The sequence below is a fragment of the Leptosomus discolor genome, chromosome 6 (genome assembly GCF_034619465.1).
Source record: "Leptosomus discolor isolate bLepDis1 chromosome 6, bLepDis1.hap2, whole genome shotgun sequence".
NCBI classification, from domain to species: Eukaryota; Metazoa; Chordata; class Aves; order Leptosomiformes; family Leptosomidae; genus Leptosomus; species Leptosomus discolor.
In genome coordinates, this window is record NC_141396.1 from 51,191,564 (window position 1) to 51,208,213 (window position 16,650).

General features: G+C 36.5%; 1 protein-coding gene across 8 annotated transcripts in view; it reads right to left on the minus strand.

Annotated features, from left to right (window-relative positions):
• The window catches only part of ARHGAP12 (Rho GTPase activating protein 12), a 71,697-nt gene that overhangs the window by 9,843 nt on the left and 45,204 nt on the right, over positions 1-16,650 (minus strand). For 2 of the 8 annotated variants that reach the window (XM_009955341.2, XM_009955338.2), the window contains 6 exons: positions 16,046-16,171; positions 12,317-12,391; positions 9,489-9,550; positions 7,781-7,862; positions 707-808; positions 253-351 (listed from right to left, as the gene is read on the minus strand). In XM_009955341.2, coding sequence (XP_009953643.1) covers positions 253-351; positions 707-808; positions 7,781-7,862; positions 9,489-9,550; positions 12,317-12,391; positions 16,046-16,171 — 546 coding nt within the window. Of the gene's footprint in view, positions 1-252; positions 352-706; positions 812-5,636; positions 5,760-7,780; positions 7,863-9,488; positions 9,551-12,301; positions 12,392-16,045; positions 16,172-16,650 lie in introns of all 8 variants that reach the window. The other 6 variants (XM_009955340.2, XM_009955336.2, XM_009955342.2 and 3 more) reach the window with 4 other exon arrangements.

Consider the following 16,650-nt stretch of genomic DNA (forward strand, 5'->3'; position numbering starts at 1 on the left):
AAGGTCATTTCTGAGCTGGAGGTCTGCCCACACCTCCTGGTTCTTAATCCAGTGGACCATCCTTCTTCCTTTGCCACTATTAATTACATTTCACTTGTCACCACCAGGAACTGCCATATCCTCAACCTCCTGCCAACACTCAAGAAAATCAGGAAGTGAAGAGAACATGAAGTTATTAGGAGTCATGACATCAATTATTTTTACTAAATAACACTACCTTGAAAATAAAGCCTCCACGATTCAAACACATACCTGATTGTTGATGGTATAGTTAAGAACTTTATACCATTCATTAATAAAGCTGTCATTATCAGATTGAATTAAAAGCTCAGTTCCTTGGCGGGTTTTTAGCTTTAAAGAAATAAAAACACATATCATCAGAATTGATAGACACAGTACAATTCAAAAGCAAAATTACCTAAATCCAATTAAACTTCTCTCTGGCATGGCTTTTAGATAATATGTAGCCACTCGAGAATACTTAACAGTGAAAATAGTAAGTAACAGTCTGCTCAAAAATTTGCAAGCACATCCCACACACACATACCAAAACCGGACATTTGTTGCAGGTACAAGGTAAGATACATCTGCATTTGAGCATGATGAAATGTAGAAAACTCAACTGAAGTTTTTGATTTTAAGTTTAGAGAAAATTTCTTAAGTCATTAAAGTACATTTAATTCTGCATTTAAATAAAATATTTCACCTCAATAACATTCTTTTTGCTGGATTTGTCCTTTGAGGCCCAGTCAATCAATGCTCCTTTGAGATCCACTGTAAATTCCGGCTTAGACTGATTGACACCAAACTTCTGGAAAAAAAGGAACAACGATGACAAACCTGAAAACAAAGAAACTTCTAAGAGGTACACCATCTTGCAATGCTCTAAATATAACATATACTATTTATAGTCTATACAACTTAACCCAAATACAGTACTTTGTCACGAATCAACAGGCATGATACCAGGAAAACAAAAAACAAACAAAACCCACACACAAAACACCCTTTAAGCATGCCTATTAAAAGCTGCTCAGCTTGAAGTCCTTAAAATCCCATAACTTTCAATGCCAACTAGATTCCAGCAGAGCTTTTTTTCCCTATCACAAATGGTACAAGTCCGTACAGCATCTTGATATACATAGCTTGATATTACATATCAATTTATACATAGCTTGATTTTAGTCAAGATAGCCCCAAGCTTTAAACAAAACTGGCTAATAAGTAACTGAACAAAAAAAAAACACACCTCATTCTGTCAGTTAATCAGTATATAAAACCAAAAATCAAACCAGAAATAGTAGCTTTACTAGACAGGAATCACATTCCTCCTACACTGAAAGAGCACTTTCAGTTTTTACGTGTTTGTAATATATGTCTGTATATGTATTTCCAACAATGCTTTTCACACTATTTTGTATTTTTCTGTAGTGCTTCTATTTTAATACTGGAGCATATCCCAGCAAGTAAACAGAACTCAATTTCACTGTCTAGCTACTAAACAAACAGTAAATAACCAGAGTATAAAAAAAGAAAAAGGCATTTAACCTACAAGTAACCCTTCAAACAACTTGGAGAACATCAGGGAGCTATTTTTACCTACTAGTTTTACATTTATACTAGGTATCACAATTTTTTTTTAAATAAAGTGCTTTTACTAGGGTTTCAATGTACACCACATAGCTTTGAAATATCATTCCTCAAGGAAACCAGTTCAGTGACCCATACAAACAAAAAGCTCTAATTGTAAGCAAAATAAGTAAAACACAGACAGGGAAAGCTGTAAGTCACTTGGCTGTAGCACAGAAATTTAATGCTGTAGTTCTAGGGGAAGCTTGTAGCATCTGATCCATCAGAAAGGTTCTTTTCTATTTCTTTAAAAAGTCTTTGATGTGCGAATGATGTTCCTGTGACAGCTCTGGGGGACTAAGCCCCAGGACAAGCTCCTTGCTGTGAATACAAGTTTCCAGCCTGTACAAGAACAGCCATATCCAAGGGGAGAAAAAACGGTTCAGAAAACAGAATTAATCTGCTGCTTCTGATTAAATTCCCAGCATGGATGTTAATTAATGCTAATTGTGTTTTAGAAAGACTGTTTACCACTGGAAAATCTCCCGGCCTTGAGTCCTAAGGGCAATTAAGCGTTGAATGGAAAGCAGCATCTTAACCTCTTTATTTTACCCGTAAAATATCAGAATAGAGGAATACTTCTAATTTACCCAATACCAACTAGCACTTGGGAAAAAAACAAAACAAAACAAAACACCACCTTCTGCTTTCTAACTTAATTCTCAAATACCTCATCCAAGAACTTTTCTTATTAATTATAGTAGAGCTCTTTCTTATTAATTACAGAGAGAGAGGCCCAACCCAACAATGGAGTCCACCAGAACAATCTCCGGGTGATTACAGCTCTTGCAGTTGTAGGCAGCTATGCAGCAGCTTGCCTATTTAAAAGAGATTCAGGTAACTGCTTCACATACAACCAAAGTGCCCCAGCCACAGAATTCCTGACAGCCTAGATCAATCTTGCTGTGTGTTGGAGGTGAGGGAAATCAATTTATAGTCTGGCACTGCAGAGAGCAGGAGACTAGTGCCAAAATCGTCTGCAGAATAGGAGAGGGATTTGTTAAAAACACCACCCAGATGATATGAGAAGCACAGGAGATGACCTGCTACAGGTGAAATCAACAAACAGCAACAAAAAAAATGTAAGTCACTGCTGTTTTGACCAAAAGAAAAGCCCTCCAATGCATTAGCTTGCTGCAGTCCCCACCTGACAGACTGCAGTACTACCTCAAACACCTTCCCACAATATCCATCCTTTTGGCCTGATTCCCTTCAGCATTTCAGAGAAGCACAGAAGAAACCAAAAACTAGAACCTAAATTTCTCAGGGGGGAAAAGAAGAAGTCTTCCTCCACTCCTTCATGCAAGCAGTGTCCAAGCTGCTGTGAGAGATCCCAGGACAGGGAAACCCATGCAAATAATGCAGTCTCTCTGCAAAGCTCCTCCGATATACCAATATACTCATCACAGTATACCAAGATACTAATTACAAACTTCATTTCTCTGTTCAAGGAAATGTTACATTTAGCACACAGCCTCTCCTATGAGCTTTCCTGCCAAGGTTCTCTTCTGCTCCTGGCTGTTCAAATATGAGATGCCGGCAGCCATTTCCCTCCTTGAAAGCCTCCAGGAGCAAGTCCTGTACAGGGCTGTGCAGATGCTCTGCAAGCACGGGTTAGCTAAACACCGTCAAACCCTCCTGAAGCAAGCAGGTTTTGTTGAGAGCAGTAAAAAGAACACCTTTCCCTTTAGGATCTGCTGACACCTAGACATAAAGCCTGCTTTATCAAAACAGAATGCACTACCAAGTCAGCACTAGTTGGGATAAATTCAGCTCTTACTGAGCAGACACCTTATTCTTACTGGATTTCTCTTTTAAGCTGTCTGGGTAGTTTGGAAAGGGCAGCAGTGTAAGACAGAAAGAGAGAGGTCTACACACGGTGCTATCGGCTGTCCTAGAGTCACTTCTGACAGCTTTTTCTAGGAAAAATGCACAGTCATGGGATGTGCTTACGCTAGTTACATGGCAGAGAACTTCTACTTTTTGGAAAGAACAGGCGTTTGGTTTTTTTTACTTTAGTGCTGACATCAATAAATAGAAGGATTTTTCAATCTTTTCAGGAGTTTTCTCCAAGTCCTGGAAGCCTCCACAGGACAAATCACATAGCCTGTATTGTGATATATTCCAGTGTTCTTTGGAGCCAGAACTGGATGCTATTTATGGGAAGACTTTAGATGTACAAACGACACCTGCCATTCTCGTAATTCTGTTTCTAATTAGAGTTGGGTAGAACGTTTTAATTTGAAGTCCCTCTCACCCTCAGAGGGACTGTAGAAATAGAGCTGAGGAGACAGATGCTCCTTTGTGGCTGGTAGAGGAGCTTCAGAACTTACAGCTCTAACAAAAAAAAGAAAAACATAAAGGTGTCCTTTATGTCATAGCAAAATGATGTAAGTTTTTTGAAACCATACTCATAGGAGTATTTGCATTCCAAATAGTTCTCATGATAATCATCTGAGCTCTTGTATATCAGCTGTGCAATATTGATGAACTGTAATTCACCTATAACACGCTTGGCTATAAACGCAGTGGTATAACACAGTAAACAAGAGACTGCCCAGATGACCTTTGAAGAGCATTTATTTCCTTGGTGTTTCCAGAAGTTTACTCACTTTACCACCACTGTACACTCAGTGTCGACACTGAAGACATGAACCTATTAGAGAAGGTTGACAGATGAATCCTTCTAAGCAGTTACCATTTGCTATGTTTTATGAAGCCACATCACTAAAATCTGGCAATAGCTATTACAACTCATTCACATCAAAAGTTGAGAGACACCTTCTTTCAACAGTTGAAAATTTGAATTTCTGTGAAAAGACGTATTTTAAAAATCCAGATTTCCTTATAGAAAGTAGCATTTTAAAGGATACCAAATCGGGTACAAATTATCTGTTCCAGGCTTCCACATACATAGCAATGAATTTGACAGACAAAGAAAAGGCACTTGCATCATTTTTAGCACAAGGTTAATTGAATAAGCCTACAGTTACTCCCCTCCTACAGGAAATATAAAATACAAAATTAAGGTACTGGTCATCAAAACTCATTCTAGAAGTCTCAGGAATCTTAACTAAACTCAAAACACGTAGGTCTTTCTCCACTCTTCAGGAAATACAAACCAAGATACCAAAATAGTTTTAAACACCACGACTTTAAAATCCTCAAGTTGTCAAATTGAAACATTGCTTTTAATGTCTTCAGCATATGATTTTTTTCATGAAAGCTTTAGTTTGATTCTGATAAGAATGCTGAGAAAGTGATATTAAAAACCAGTCATATGACCACTCAAGCCTGTTTGTTCCTTCTAACACTAGCATCATTATCTAAATTCCTCCTCATCCACCTTGAGCAACAAGCTGCCATATTAGCTACCAATATTTTATCAGTATCTGATAAGCAGCACTTCTATGCTTGGCATCTACACTTCAAAACGTAACTAACCTCAGACGCTTAAATTTATATATAAGTCTCCTACAAATTCATATCAGCTTTCTGTATGTGACATATAGCCATGACATCCTTGAACTCTTTTCCTTTCAGTTCTTTATGCATAACATTTACATTTTGGGGTATTCCAACTATAGCTAGAATTAACCAACAACATGTACATCATTGTATCAAAGGCATCATAGGCACCTTACAAACATCCTAAATTAGTTGTGTTAGGAAGAATTAGGCATAAAGTATCTGTTAAAAAAATTGACCATATCATGCTGTTTATTAGTCAAAACACTAGTGGTTCAAATAAGCAAATTTGGGATTAAAATTCTGGCACTGATGAACGAGATACTCTTTCTACTTTGTTCCATTAGAACAATTACAAGATTATTGCAATACACTTGTGTTAATTTGCACCTTGGAAGACTTTCAGGAAACAGCAAACAGGATACACAAGGTGTTATATGAAGTGACAAAACTTAAACCTTGGAAAAATTCAAATTTACTTTCAAGATTAGTGGCAAATAGCCTTACAGTGACAAGAGGCATGCAACAAGAACACATACAGTGATAGTTGAAACTTGGTCAGAGTTTACATAGGTGACAGCAGGTCGACGACTGAGAGCATTTTTCCAAGAAGAAAGCAGCGAGAGCAAGAGCTCAGGAATTGAGCCCCCTTGGCAAAATGACTTGATGAGAAAAAGGAAGAGTGATGAAGTCACAAAACAAAGTACAAAAAAAAGATATGGTTATCTCAATCACTAGATGAATGCTAAACAAATATTCTTCTCATAAGATGAAGAAATTAATTCTTATCATATGTCAAACTGTTAGACTTTACTTCACCTTATTAATACACTGACACAAATCACGGTTTGAGAGGTGAGGTGGAATTTTTAACATCCCAAAAAAATTTCCAACACAGACAGCAAAGAGTGTGTGCTGAATATTTAATTATGTATTTACAAAGCCAACTGTGAGCATGCAGATATACAACACAAAGTCCTTGAAAGAGACTGTCCTTAATATTTTGAGCTTCACCTTATTCTGTTCGTACTGTTGATATTTATTTTGCTGACTCTACTCCAATACTTGACAGTACTGACATATCTGACAGTGCTGCACAGAAATATTGTGACTATGATACTTTTGCTCCACTTAAATTACCAAAAGAATTTATGCCTTTTTTTTTTTTCCTCCTCCACCAAATTACTGCATTTGGAAGGTGTAACACAACTTACACTAGTATCCCTAAGCAATAGGCAGAGTGGCATGATTACCTTTTATGGATAATTCATTTGGGCACACATTCCTTCATAACAGTATCACACATTCATAAGCAGTATCTTAGTTTAGCACGATGTGTTTTAAGGATATCAAGATATAGTTAAAATAACAGGGGTTTGATCTACAGCTACATTTGGATTAAGAGTATTAGTAGCTGTAATCTAGTTTTTGGACTCGAGTAGTTACTCAGCCAAAATGTTTTACCTTCCAAACATGCATATTTATATGTAGAAAACTAAAGTACTTTTTGGGTCCTTAGCTATAAGAGTAAATTGCAGAAGTCACCAAGTCTGCTTCCTATCAAACAGCATAGTTTACCTTATCTCAAACTTTAATCTTTATTCTTTTTCCTTCCCTTCTCTTTTGCTTTTGCTTGACCACCTTGCCCAACTTTCTTTTTCCATTCTCTTCTACCCTAAACGTTGTTATTTATCCATCCTCACCCATTTTTTTTCCAATCATCCCTTCTACAGCAACAGAAGGACAAAAAAAATGATGTTTATAGCTCTGAAATGAACTTGACGCTTTAGAGAAGAATTGTCAATACCAATTCTCTACCCAAAAAGAAGCACAGCAAGATAGCATATATCTGCAAGATACAATTTTGCTCTAATTCGCATGGTAATACACACTGGAATAACAAATACTGAATCTGACCTCTCTTTAGTTATTACAGGAGATCCACACAGTTTAACATCAGACCTCCAAAAGTAGGCAAATAAGCTGTAAATAGAGCCATTTCTATACGTATTCATGTAGGAATGCAGCTGGATGGATACAGCCAATTTCATCATAGTGCTATTAAACTAGAGGTGATATAAAAATTGAATAATCATCATCTTCAGTGTGATGTTTCTCTTTATGTCTCCATCAGACATCAAAATAGATACAAACACTTGCCATGCACTACGCAGACTTAAAACAAAATACAGAATCCAGCAAGGCAAAGACTAAATGATAGACAACAATACTACATTATTCAAATTGTCCAACGCAACAAGCCAAGTGTCAGACTATTTTCTTATTACATGTATCACATTCAAAATTACCTGGACTTTATGAAAAAAATATCCAAGAATAGTACAACAAACTGTTTAGATGAACACATTAGTAAGGAACACAAAAATATTTGGCCTGGACCAAAACTGTCAAGCTTACAGGGTACCTGAATACCTCTTCATCAGTTTCTTACTTATCAAATATATAAGTGTTTCTGAAATATAAGAACATGCAACTGGTTTTCTTCTCATTCTAAACCATAATTGGTACATTAAACTATTTTCCTGCTAACTTACACACACTTATTTTTTTCTAAATTGCACATGCATATCCGTATTCAAGCCCTACAAATAAGAGGGCTTTAATTCACTGTGCTTTATGTGATTAACACTTAAATGAGAGCGTGGGTTGTTCCTGAGCTTACCCAGCCAGTTCCACTTCCTTGGGTTTTAGTGAACAACAGTGACGAACCTTGTAACACTGCCCAAGATGACATCCAATTCTTTCTGTAAATATTTGTAAACAAACATAAGATTAATTGACTTTGAAAGTAGACATTTAAACCGTCGATCACTGTTGCCCAGCTGACTTGTATGTTAATATATTTAACCATATATACAGTCATTAGTGCCATCAGTAAGTCTTAATTGGTATCATATTTGTAGAAGGGAACATATGTTAACAGTCCCAGCCTGACCATCAAAGTCTAAATCAAACAAAGCTAATTAGCGGTGAAAGCAGTTCACCAAGAGAAACACCATACAATTATAATTTCAAAGGGGCTAATCTGGAACGCTCAACCTACTGCATACTTAGTAGATTATACCGAAGTACTGCATAATTTTGAAATTGATTGATCACATCTAACTGGGATGCAAATGTCCCACATTTATGTAATAAGCTCCTTTACATTGGCAATAAAATATTAGCTACTTATCTCAAAAATCTAGAAAAAGAACAAATGAGTTGTTCCAGCTGACTGACTATTTGCTTTTATGCCTAAGTATCTGTCCTCCTGAGGTTAAAAAAGTAAGCCTTGACAAGCCCTGACAATCTATTCCCATTGCCCCAAACACAAATTATTATTCAACAACTCTCAAAGTGACAGAACGACCATGTTGCATCTTTTTGTACAGCAGTGCAATAGGATCAATGCATCATCCAGATCAATGATTCTGACAGATGCAACATAAATGGTCAGAGTATACACTATCAATAGCAGCTTACATGAGCCACTGTCCACCCTTTCCTACTAAACTCATAGGAACCAAACTGGGGGTCAGATGTGCTGCCCGACTGCACTCGACTAGGTCACGGTGGCTCTGGAATATTAGCTGGGTGCTGACTTTTTAATCCTGAGGAAAAGCACTCTTCATTTATCCAAAGTCTGGGAAACACTGAACTAGATATAACACAGTATTAGACCTAAAAGATTAAATTTAAAAAATTAAAATTAGAAAAAGTAAAAAGTAAACCTAAATTAAATCTGAGGCTGTGCCACACTTAGGCAGTATTCAACACTGACTCTTTGCAAAACACCAGAAATGTAAGTTAGACAGCATTATTCGATTATACATTATGTTTTATAATGTAATGTCTGCCTGAGAGGCAGAGAAAGTTAGAAATGAGGTCATTCATCACCCACGGGGAGACCAACATTGGGCAACACATTCTGCTTCAAACCCTTCACAAGCAGAGTGAAGGAAGCATTAAGGAGCACATGACATGTACACTCCTTAGAAATTAAAGGGGATGAAGTGGAACTCTGAAAGCACCTCTTACAACAATTATATCCAATGTACAAAGACAGGCTATATGCTATACAGATTTTCTCTTAAATAAATTAAATCCCTTTTTAAATAGCTGTCTCATCTGTACACCTTCATAAAGTCACTGCCCTGTGTGGAGACCTGGCATACATGAGCCTCTGGGTCTCTGAAATCCATTATCTTTAGCTCACTGGAAGAAACACATACTTTGGGATAAGGAAATGCTGTGTCCTACACAAAAACCTCTAAGGCAAATTCAGACATAAAGTAAGAAATTGCAAAATGCAGTATGCAGCCCTAATGCAAAAAAAAATCATGTACCTTACACAAACCCTTATGCACATGTACAAGTCCAAGACTTACCGAACTTTCTTCCCATTTTCTGTAATTTTTGTCACATTCAGTAACCCATACTTCTCTTGACCCTGTAAGAGAGACTAAGACGTAACTACTATACAGCATCATAGCACTAAATTCGATCCCTCAAATAATCAATTTCTGGCAATGTGCCATCTTTGCCCATGTTATAATTTCAAGAAACTGTCTTAAGTATATTTAAATATGCAGAGATCAGCAAAATCAAAATTCCTCTGGGAAAGTACTCATTATCATTCAGAGGGTAAAAAGCTTTCCTTCAAGGCCTAGGTTCTTTGGACAAGCCAAACTAAAACATTTGTGGTACTAGACAGTGGAAATTTTAAATGTAAATTTATCATGATTTGTGTAATAGCACATTTGTGTTGGTGTCCTTTATTAAAGGAGGAGATGGTTGACAAACAAACAGCCTAAATTCTCTGCCAAAATTCTTCCAAGTTATTTTAACATAATTTTGTGTTTTAAATAAAACATGGCTGAAATGCACAAAAATATTAACATACTCATTTCAAAACCAGATGAGTGAAACATTTCTTTGATGTCCTGCTTTTTCCTATCCCCGAGCAAAATATTAGAATTTTAAACTACTTAGTTATGTCTTGTTGATGAAAATCATTTATATTGGTATGCCTCTGTATAAATTTGGAGATCAGTCAGTGAACGGTGGAAAAAGAACACCACTGAACAAGAAAGTTATTTGCAAGTTTCAAATATTTGGAGTATTTCTGGGTTTGATGCAAAAATAATAAAATATAAAGGAATGTTTGAAAAAATATAAAGGAATGTTTGAAAAAATATTCTAGGATAAAAAGGAAACCCATCAATTTATCATTTGTCACTCTCAAGATGAGATAAATTCTATCATTTTCTCCTGTCACCCTAGCCTTGTCCTACCAGCGAATGGTGCTAAAGGAATATTTTTTTTTTTAATCAATTCCCTTTCAGTAACCGCTTGTAATAGTTCCTAATTTAAGAATTAAGCTATTAATTGAAACAATCAACTAGAGAAAGGATACAAGTTATTTTTATCATAACAAAGATGTCCTCAATTCTAGGTCCAATGAAAATAGAAGGTACAATCTCTTCAGCATTCTCCTCTAAATCTCAAATTTAACTGGACCATAACTGCCCAATACAACATTGAAGAGATTTTTTTGCTGGAATACTGTGACCACACTCTTACCAAAGACATAGATCTGTTTTTCATTAACTTTAAAAATTCTACCTACATGTTTCAAGCGCAGCACAAAACACAGACATTTTTCTAAGACAATAGCATTAAGCTGGTGGTTCAGATGTTACTTCAGTCAACAGTAATTTCTACTCTTACTCAATCTAATCTCTCCATTGGGCTGGAATGCTTTCCCAAGCCAGTGACACATACATTATTTTCTAAAACTGGTATTTTCAACAGATGAGTCACTTCCCTCCCCAACACCCCCTGCCCCCCCCAAAAAATCATCCCATTCTCTAGCTTACTTTATTTGTGATCCATGCAGACCACCACTAACAGTCCTATGCATTGCACCCTTCTAACAAACCTTTGCCTTTATTAAGTGGAATGGCCTGTCACCATCTTTCACAACAACTGAGCAACTCATGCCCACTTTCTCAAATAAATTACAGTTTTAATAAGTTACTCAAGGTGGATCCGGTAGGAATGCTCCAGAAAAGAATTATTCAGAAAAAGTATCATAATGCCCTACTTAGCAGCAACACTAGGGGGTACTAATGGGAAAGTTAATATAATCAAGGAAGAGAAAGTGGAAAGGAAGTTAAGGATCAAAATATACAAAAATTCACCAGCTTTCTTTGTAATACTTAAGTCCAAGGGGACAACTAAGGAAAATACAGATTACTGTTTTCTGTCATCTAACACAGCAGTAAGTTCTTCTACAAAATACAATTTTAAGAATTCAAGGTCTGACCCATATTTAAAGAAATTAGAATACATGCAGCAATAATTGCTTGTAAGGCTACCAACTATGCTGGCTTAATAAACAATATTTATTCCATCGTGGAAAACCGAAGAGTTGTAAGAATGGATTAACATGAATACACCAGAGAACCCCTCCTCTGCATACAGAGTAAGAATGAAACAAGAGTTGTGTGTTTAATACCCTGAGCTACCCACACTAAAGGGTTGCTAATATTGATCAAGGCATATATTTCAGCATTACTGTAGCACAGGTCTGAAATTTTGGGGGGAAAAAAAAAAAAAGAAAGAAAAAACCTTCTTTTAAAATTATTCCCCATTGTTTAAGAAGCACTGATCACATTTAAAATATAAACTGAGCAAAAATCTGTTAAACATTCATAACGAGTTTAATAAGCTTACAATTTCCTCCCAGTAGTTATTCTACTAAATCAAAAATACATAGTTTATTTTTGCCAAGTCCTCTACACCTTTTCAAGGAGACTGAAACACGAGTAAAAAATAAAGATATCGAATACTACAAACTACTACCAACAATGAAAGATTCTGTGGAGAGGTGGAGTCTGTTTCTTCCAAGTTGCTATGAGAGAAGACGTGACTATTGGAAGAAGTAAACAGAGCTCTACATAATTTGACATAACTTTATTCCACAGATTAACTTAATCTGCTATCGCCAAACTGAATTTAATCCAAAGACATGTACACTTTTTCTGAAAGCACAGTTGGATGCAATGCATTCCTCCTAAAATGTAAAGCCTTAAATAGTTTTGTCCCATTATTTTTCTCAGTAACAAGCAGGCTTACACCCTCAATTCTCTAATCATGAATAGCCCAGTTTCTACAACATCTACTTATCTATTTAAACACTTTGCATACTGACTGTGGCTTGATGCTTTGGTGAAGAAGGAGAGGATTCATTTTCAGGAAAACTGGCCTTAGAAGCAGTTGATGATTCCTATAAAATTCAAATAGACAACATAAGTTATTATCTTTCTTACAATTCTTTTAATTTTTTAACCCTAACGATACTTTCTCTATATATACACACTCACACATTATAAAAGAAAAAAAAAAGTACTTTTTTAAATCATTCATTATATTCTCAGATAGTTATATTATAAATGTGCTTACTAAACAGTGTTCTTACAAATTTTATAGACAACATTCAAACTGAGTTAATTAGCACATATCCATTTGAAAAAAAAATGTTAATACATACAGCATCAGCTTAAAGCAAAGCTTTCATCCTTATTAATGGGCAGATTTTTTGTATGACATTGCTATCAAACTATAAAGCACATTTATAATATTAACTTATTACAGGGCATCATATAATAAATACCAAGATTTTAAAGACCATACTAAGCCTCTGCATGGTTAGTAAATATAAGGTTAGTACAATGAACTGTTATACAAGTAGAAAAGCACATACCAGCTCTGTTAGTTTTTGTGAGTCATTATTGTAATTTCCTTATAATGAAGCACTGAAAATTTCTAGAGATTCAGGTTTTTGTTTTAAACTAGATGTTAACTACAGACCAAAAGAAAGTACTAAATCTTTGAAAACTAGAAAAATTGCCCATCTGGAACAAAAAAATGGCATGTGCGCTTCCTCTGAAGCGGTGATGGCTTTGCACAAATACACCACTTGAAAATCTCGTCAAGAATTTCAAACAGAAGAAAAACGTCACTTGTCCTCTGCTACTGTTAACACATTTCTCCCCCTCCCTTTTTTAATTCCCTTGACAGCTCTCGCAAATTCAGTTTGCTTTTCCAGCATTACGTAACACCCAGCACACCCATGCTTTAAAACTCACTTGTAAATCTACCTACAGAAGCAGCCCACTAGTTCTTTTAGTAATATAATAACAGAGAACGTTAGCAATCCTAAGAGAACACTAGCTATCCTAAGTACAGCCTAAATGTTCCATATTTTCAGGTATCTGTAGAGAAAAAAAAAAAATTTAAATGTTCAAATTAAGGAAATCAATGTTGCTCCTCTCCGGAAGGTATCTTTTCCTCTGCTTAACAAACTTTTTAGCTGATGGCTATATACAGATATGTCCCACAGCCAGTAATCACTTAACAAGTACGTCTGATATCATCAAATTCTCATCAGCCATGGCAACCCATACTTTCACTTCAACACATTTCAAGCACTCTTTTGACTGGCCTGTTTTCATATAATTGAGTTGTGTTGGTTTCGCCATGAAAAACAAATAAAGAAAGTGAACAGAAAATAGCTTCCCTAGGAGTCAGCTAAAAAGCTAACTTGGGGTCTGTGTGGCTATCCAGAAAAATATCAGTTGTTCTTCTTCCTATTTAATTCTGCATTTGAGATAGCTTTCATACTCTACGCAGCTCTGGTACAAGAAATCCAGTATTTGTGATCATTCCCTTTCCACATACTAATTTAAAGCAGAATATGTAACAGCATGCCTGTCAGTGGCAATAAAATGGGTGCATCAATGCACTAAAATTTTGTCTTTCCACAAAACACTAGTTTATTGTTCCACTACACAGCTTCAATTTTCTCAAAGCATTAACATCCTGCTTTATAGGAACTATATAGTCTCTTTACCATTAAGAAATGAATGCTGATTGCATGTTTTCAAGCTGTTAAAGGAACTTTTAAGCTACTGATTTAGACTTCACAAATGTGGCTCATATATACAGTTTCTTTCAGTTATTACACCAGGTATTTGTACACTTTTATGTTTGCTTCACTAGGTTTAAGGTATTGGTATTTGAACATTGGGTCTTGAAGAAAAGTCAACAGCTCCAGGTATTCAACGTTTTACAAGAGTTTCTTCATTTAGTGCAGCACTATGTAAAGGTCATTCCAAAACAGAAGAAAATCGTATGTCAAAAAAAATAAATAAAAAAAATATAAGTCTTCCTTCAAAAGCGAGGCCAAAACTTTAAGCAACGTCCAATGGAACTGTTCAAACCTGTGAAGTGTAAACTGCACATGAGGCTGGAAGTGTCCACTCAGCTTTGATTTATCAGGACTCTGTCTCGGCTGTCTCATGCAGTGCCACAACACACTGGATATAGAAGGACGCGTAAGGAGGAGTAAGGAGGGGAAAGGAGCAGCAGAGGGACCTCAGAATCACTCCAGCTAAACTAATGCATGCAGGTGCAAAGTCTCCAGCCAAGCACAGTCCACTGCCTCCTCAGCACCACGGTATGATATATTCTAAACTGACAGCTCAAAAGCTTAAGATCAAATCCAATAAATCCTGTTCTGAGGAACTAAGTCAAGTCATGACAACCCACTCTCCTATACCCTACTTCAACAAGGAAAGCCATTAAAACGTACCGGAAACAACAGGTCAAGCAAGTAACATTCTGGGTAGTAGATCCATTTTCATTACAATTTCTGTGTTTTGTCTATTTAACTTTGTCTTTGACATCTGTGATTACACAGGCCCACTTACAGGCTTTTTTCCACACTCCCAAACCTACATTAATTTCATTTTTCCCCTGTATCATTAGAAAAAGGGAACTTAGAATGTCATTTCCTGGTATCTCGTTCTGAGTAGTCTGTGCTAAGATTTCTGCATTACACGCTATTTCAGGTTCCATGAAACTCGGGATGGAATACTTCGAAGTTACAGAAACCAGCAAGTCACCACCCTCTAACACCCATTTCAGTTCCTCCCCACTCAGCTCATATCAACTCTCCTCACCCACGGGCAGAATGTCCCAGTCCAAGCAGAAACAGGTGGGACAAAAATTAAACTGGAGAGCGACAGGCAGATGTAGAGCAAGGGAGAGGCTCTGTCTCCTTGTTGTCCTGAACAGCATCTGTTACTCTATAGCTCAAAACGGACTATCAAGCACATGCCCTAAGAACGGGCAGGAAACAGCTTTTGACGTTAGTGACCCGCAGCTCTTTTCAGACTGAACGCCCAGCTTAGCTCTGGACAGGATCAAAGCCAAGTGTTTCAGCACTGTCAGTACTGTCCTCTGTCTTTCAGTAACAATACTACAACCCTGCTGTAACCACACAAAGCTTTTCCTCTTTCCTTGAGATATTATAGTGGAGATCAACAGAACAGTCATAAAAGGGATAATTCCACTATATAATACTACTATTTACATCTTTAAGGCATAGTTTTTACTTTAGCAAGTGCAACTTTTATTTCAAGTCTAAGAATATTTCCATTAGTCATCTGCAATCTTTCAAGTGTGTTCCTACTTCGTGTTTCCTACAATTAAAGCATTCAGGCATGAAGTATCACTACACAACACATGAGAACCTCATCCACATCTATAATTCTTGAATTTAAATCCTAATTATATTTCATAGCCTAAACTGAATTGGGAGATTCCCAATTATAGTAAAATGGCTGTACATGCCAAACCCCTAACTCATACTAGTTAAAATACTTCAAGGATAACAAGAAGAGAGCTACTACTCACAAAGTGACAGTAGTAAAAGTATCAAACAGCCGTTGGTTTTGATGAATGTTATACACAATGATATAACAGAATATAAGAAAAATGAGATTTCAGAAATTCATGCATACTCATTTCTGTTAGATTAATACTTCATGCATCAGAAACAGTTGGTATTCCAGCATGCTGTTTAACTTGCTCCTACCTTATCGTTGGTGTCCAACACAATTGTGCTGTGCCTCCATTTTGTTAAAACTATTGGTTCTTGTAGCCTCCTGTCCAGACTCCTACTCTTTATTATATCTCTCTGCTGCTGTGGTGAAGCATTATACTACAGAAGAGAAAAATCAAACTATAAGTAGGATCTAATTCATGCAAACAAGACTTGGACATACCACTCATACACCTTAACAGTGCAAACTTTCAGATTCCTGATGTCACCCATGGGTGTGAAAATAGCCTTGGTTTTATTTCGCATTTAGTCTTCAGAACTGTCCTTTCTGCTGTAGTCCTCTTCAAGGCAGTAACTAAGACTGGCCTGTTGGGATAATACTCTCCATTGGCAGATAGAGGTTTGATTTCTTGTGCAACAGCTTACTGCTAGTTTTGCAGCCAACCACCATATTGAGAACCACCAAGGAATATTAATAAATACAAGATTTAAACATTCACTGTTCACATTGTACTGACAGTACTATATCACCTGGCCAGCTCTTGTGTAGGAAAAGGAAAACCCTGTTATCCTGCAGCAAGAGTTATGATTGCCTAGATATGATTGTCTTTGATCCAAAGGTTTGGGATGTCTAGGAG